Consider the following 5882-nt stretch of genomic DNA (forward strand, 5'->3'; position numbering starts at 1 on the left):
ATCCCTTGATCTTATATATAATTTCTTTAATTTACTTAATCTGCACATGGAATATCCCTTAAAATCTTATATATAATTTCTTTAATTAATTAAATTTAGATATTACACAAATGCCCCTAAATTTTGGAGAGAAAATTTGTGAAGGGGGATTTTACTTTTATAAATATATAGATATAGATTTTATTTTATACTTGAACAATAATATTTTTATTATACTTGAACAATAATATTATCAATTATATTATATTATAGAATATAATACCATATATAATATTACCAATTAATAGATTTTATTTAATTTTCATTTGACAATTACTTACCAAATAAGTTTTACTACAAAAGTTTTGGGGGGAAAATTTGTTAGGAGAATTTTACTTTTATATATATATATATATATATATATATATATATATATATATATATAGATATATAGATTATAATAAGAATTCGAATGTAGAATTATAATACAAATAAGAAAATAGAAAACAATATATTCTATTAGAATTGTATTACACTATTCTATTAGAGATAGTATTACACTATTTTACAATATTATAATAAGAATTCGAATGTAGAATTATAATAAAAATAAGAAAATAGAAAACAATATATTCTATTAGAATTGTATTACACTATTCTGTTAGAGATAGTATTACACTATTTTACAATATTATAATAAGAATTCGAATGTAGAATTATAATACAAATAAGAAAATAGAAAATAATATATTCTATTAGAATTGTATTACACTATTCTATTAGAGATAATATTACACTATTTTACAATATTATAATAAGAATTCGAATGTAGAATTATAATACAAATAAGAAAATAAAAAACAATATATTCTATTAGAATTGCATTACACTATTTTACAATATTATAATAAGAATTCGAATGTAGAATATAATACAAATAAGAAAATAGAAAACAATATATTCTATTAGAATTGCATTACACTATTTTACAATATTATAATAAGAATTCGAATGTAGAATTATAATACAAATAAGAAAATAGAAAACAATATATTCTATTAGAATTGTATTACACTATATTCTATTAGAGATAGTATTACACTATTTTACAATATTATAATAAGAATTCGAATGTAGAATTATAATACAAATAAGAAAATAGAAAACAATATATTCTATTAGAATTGCATTACACTATTTTACAATATTATAATAAGAATTCGAATGTAGAATTATATACAAATAAGAAAATAGAAAACAATATATTCTATTAGAATTGTATTAGAGATAATATTACACTATTTTACAATATTATAATAAGAATTCGAATGTAGAATTATAATACAAATAAGAAAATAGAAAACAATATATTCTATTAGAATTGTATTACACTATTCTATTAGAGATTATATTACACTATTTTACAATATATTATAATAAGAATTCAAATGTAGAATCTACAAATCTAATAAGAGCGAATAATGTTAGGCCCTTAACTGGAACAAAAAAAATGTCGGTACTGATTGTTTCTTAAAATGAATGGTTCATATTATTTTGATTTTAGTATCTTTTAATGATTTTCCTTATTTACCCTCTATTATATTATTTTCTTCCCTTAAATAACCCTAAATTCCGTTAGTTTAAACTTTAGTAACGGAATATTCCGTTAACTATTTATTATTCTTAACATACTCTTAATTTATATAAGGTCTTAGGTTCGAACCTCATCCCAAGTATAATTGACATAATTGTTAAACATATATTCCGTTAACTATTTATTATTCTTAACATACTCTTAATTTATATAAGGTCTTAGGTTCGAACCTCATCCCAAGTATAATTGACATAATTGTTAAACATATATTATGAATATGTTAAAATGTATTAAAAAAATATATAATATAAAATTTAACATAAACTTTGGTCAAATAATTAGCTCGACTAAATACATAGCATTCAAAGTTGAGCATCAAATATTATAAATCAGGAACTACTTTAAAATTATTTGATTTTCTTGAATTTTTTTATTAAAAAAAAAACAAATTTATGTTAAGTTTTTTTTTTTAAAATTAATCTTCTTCTGATTATTTAGAACAAAACTTAATATTTCAATTATGATTTTGCATTATTGGAATGATTTAGGCCATTATGGTATTAATATTTTTTTTTTGTATTTTTTTTTTATAATGGTACAATTGTACATTACATTACTAATATTATACTATTATTTTTTTATCGGACAATGTTCTTATATCATTGTCAGACCTGCGCGGCCTAACTACAAAGTTGTTGATCATAAATACAATTACACATGGACTCTAAAACGGTAGGATCATTTTTCAAATAATTGACAATGTTAACATCCTACTAGCTCCAATTGAACAAGTTTACACATCAAAATTTTATCAATGCATGAAAACTTCTAAAAAAATTTGTAAGTTAATTTTTACTATACCATTATATTAATATCTACTGTAACCATATATTTTGAATTATTTATTATCATCCTCTATTAACAGCAATTGTAGCAATTGTTATGGACAAACTCACAAAACAATTTGTCTCAACAAGGAATGGAAATTAAAAAAAAAAATCATTGATTTCATTATTGTTGAAGAAAAGTATGTACGACACATTATTACTCTTATTAATTAAATAAATTAGTTGCTACAACAAAAAACAATACATATGCATTTAATTAATTTAGAATTAGATGTACAAAGTGGACAAAACCCCAAGAGAATTACAGCAAGATCAATGTTGATGGCAGTGTACACCCTCAATGCTCCACGGCAGGCTGCGGAGGACTTGCAAGAGACAGTTCTGGAAAATGGATTGGAGGATTCACTAGCAATATTGGCTCTTGTCCTCCACTTATGGCGGAGGCTTGGGCAGCTCTAAGAGGCATCCAACTCGCCAAAGCTCTTGATCTCCAACAGGTTATTTTGGAAAGCGACTCCAAGGCCATTGTTGATGGTATCACTTCCAACTCTCTACCAAACTCCCTGGTACACAACCTTCTGGCCACCTGCAGACGCGAATTGCAGGGTATAAGAGATTGGAGAATTGCTTGGATACCTCGTGAACAAAATGCCACGGCGGATGCTCTGGCGAAATTAGCAGTCTCTCGTCCTCGTGGCATCCACATACTACCTAATCCTCCAACAGAAATCGTTCCTTACTTAGAATACGATTGCAGCTCTTTTTTCCTTTGGCGATATTTCGCAATATAAATAAACTCTTGTACTTTTACTTCTTCATAAATATATGGGTAACACCCTTCCTTTGGATTAAAAAAAAATTTAGAATTAGATGTCTATAATGCTTTATTTAAAAAAAAAATTATTCATTATAAAAAAATTTTAAAAAAATATAATTTCATTAGTTATATTATCTTTATTTTCTACAATTCAAAGATTCCTTACCTTCAAATTTATTAATTTATTATATTCACTACATTGTTCATTGTGTTCTTTTTTACATTATCTTGTAATTAAATATCAAAGTTATAATACAAAACATGTTATATATATATATATATATATATATATTTATTTATTTATTTATTTATTTATTTATTTACCAAGCATTTTATACAAATATAATAAATATTAATATTTCGTTCAATACTTTCACATGATAACCTGCGACACACATCTCACAACACATGAAACATGTAGGAAAAAAACTACCACTACTAAATATCAATAGGTGTTTGTACGCTAAAGAGTTCATATTACAACTAAAATCTCAGTCATATACACAACAAAGTAAATCTAAAACTTCCTACACCATAATCTCATTGCGTGATGAATCCCTCTATGCTGCTACCAGTAACCTAATTGCACATGAAACACTATCAATAAAAAAATAAAAAAATAAAAGAAAAAGAAAAAAAGAGGACATGTACTGAAGATGAAAACAATAAAAATGCTACCCAAAAAAGAATTAAGAAGAATTAGAGAAATTTAAACCAAAAGTAGTATTTATTTAGACTATCGCTTTAAAACTAAGTATTTAGACTAGCGCTATTACAAAGTTGCAAACATTTATTTTAGTGACAATTATAAGCAATCTCTCATATATTATCTTGCATTTATATATTTTAAATTACTGATTTAAATAAACAAATTCAACATTTATTTACATATGCATGAAAATCTCCTATATAATATTGCATTGATATACTTTGGAATACTTATTTAAAAATAATTATTGGGCATTATCTCATTCGCACAAAGTGCGTAAAAAACTAGTTATAATACAAATAAGAAAATAGAAAACAATATATTCTATTAGAATTACATTACACTATTTTACCGCAAACCACGTAGATTTGTACAACATAAACCATAGATAATTTATGCAATCAATTGCACACAGAAGAACGAGAATTTAGAAAGGAAATTAACTAATCATTATTTATTTATATATATTATAAAGCAAGTATTGCTTCTTTCCCCCACAAAAAAATAAATAAATAATAATAATAATAAAATTAAAAAAAAAAAACAAAAACTTAGTATTGTACTAATTCCAAAATTGTAAAGTTTATAAAAGTTTGGATCCCATACAACTTACAATTCGTAAAAGTTTGGATCCCATACAACTTACAATTCGCCAACCCTAACAAAGCTACTATACATTGGTATTTATTGTTTCCTTTCATCTTCAAGAATCCAAACCTCTGAAATATAATTCTGCTCCGATCTGTTTTCTTTCAATGGAGCTGATTCCCGGTCTTCCCAACGACGTAGCTCATGAATGTCTTATTCGGATTTCGTTTGATCAGTTATCCAAGGCTGCATCTGTGTGTAGAGCATGGAACGCTGTGATTAAACAGCCGGAGTTCCGCCGGCGCCGGAAAGCTTCTGCTCTAACCCGACCTGTCATTGTCATGGCTCAGAGAATGGATGGTTTAAGAGAATCGGATCCGTCGTTTTACCGGCTCACGCTATTCGAGCCGGTGAAAAGGCGTTGGCGCAATTTTCCGCCGATACCGGAGATGGCGGAACGGATGCCGGTGTACTGTAGCGTAGTAGGAATTGGAACGGAGGTGGCGGTGATAGGCGGTTTCCACCCGGTTACACGGCAGCATCTGAATTCAGTTTTCATCTACAACTTCTTATCCGCCACGTGGAGGCGCGGCGCCGATATGCCATGCAAGGGTCGCGCGTTCTTCGGATGCGCGGCATCGGCGGCGGACGACGGGACAGTGGTGGTCGCCGGCGGTGTGAACTTGGGCAACAGCGTGTTGAAATCAGCGTTGGCGTACGACGTGGCAAGGGACACGTGGACAACCTTGTCGGACATGTCATTTGGGCGAATCGAGTGCACGTGTGTGTTCCACCGTAGCAAGTTTCACGTACTCGGCGGCTTTAACGATCCACATGACTTGGATTCCAAACAACCTGCCGAAACACTCGACCTTGTAACCCGACAATGGTGCCTAAGCGACATAGTCACAGATTATGAGATCATATCGAAGCGAGATATTTACGTGGAGGTTGGAGGGATATTATACACAATTAAGGAAAGACATGACGTGATTGCATTAGAGGACGCCACATGGGTGTTTGTCGCTCGGGTCCCAATCTACACATCTAGCGTGGTATATGTGACAGGGTGGCCGGGGAAGATTATGGTGATTATTGGAAATACAAAATATGGTGCAGCTAAGAGAGCTTATGTGCTGGAATTGAAAACTAAGAAATGGACCAAAGTACAAATCCCAAGTGAGTATCGTGGAAATGTTCAATCCAGTTGTTGTATACACATCTAAAAGGAACAATTTTATTTTGCCCTTAAATTAGTGTGACAAACACTCTTTTTTCTTTTTCTTTTTTGAATACATTTGTCTTAATTAGATGATTGAGATTCAATTATTTACAATGCGTTACATT

General features: G+C 29.0%; 1 protein-coding gene across 1 annotated transcript; it reads left to right on the top strand.

The window, feature by feature from the left end:
• Nucleotides 1-4702: 4702 nt before the first annotated feature.
• LOC109166892 (F-box/kelch-repeat protein At1g80440-like) lies at nt 4703-5761 on the top strand. Its single transcript, XM_019315792.1, has one exon. It carries the CDS (start codon nt 4703-4705, stop codon nt 5759-5761), a length of 1059 nt encoding a protein of 352 aa, XP_019171337.1.
• The last annotated feature ends 121 nt before the right edge of the window (nt 5762-5882 follow it).

This window comes from Ipomoea nil, unplaced genomic scaffold (assembly GCF_001879475.1).
Source record: "Ipomoea nil cultivar Tokyo-kokei standard unplaced genomic scaffold, Asagao_1.1 scaffold3119, whole genome shotgun sequence".
Classification (NCBI taxonomy): domain Eukaryota; kingdom Viridiplantae; phylum Streptophyta; class Magnoliopsida; order Solanales; family Convolvulaceae; genus Ipomoea; species Ipomoea nil.

What these genes read in the sequence shown, in the direction of transcription:
- LOC109166892 (XM_019315792.1), top strand. Translation starts at nt 4,703, where the DNA reads ATGGAGCTGATTCCCGGTCTTCCCAACGACGTAGCTCATGAATGTCTT.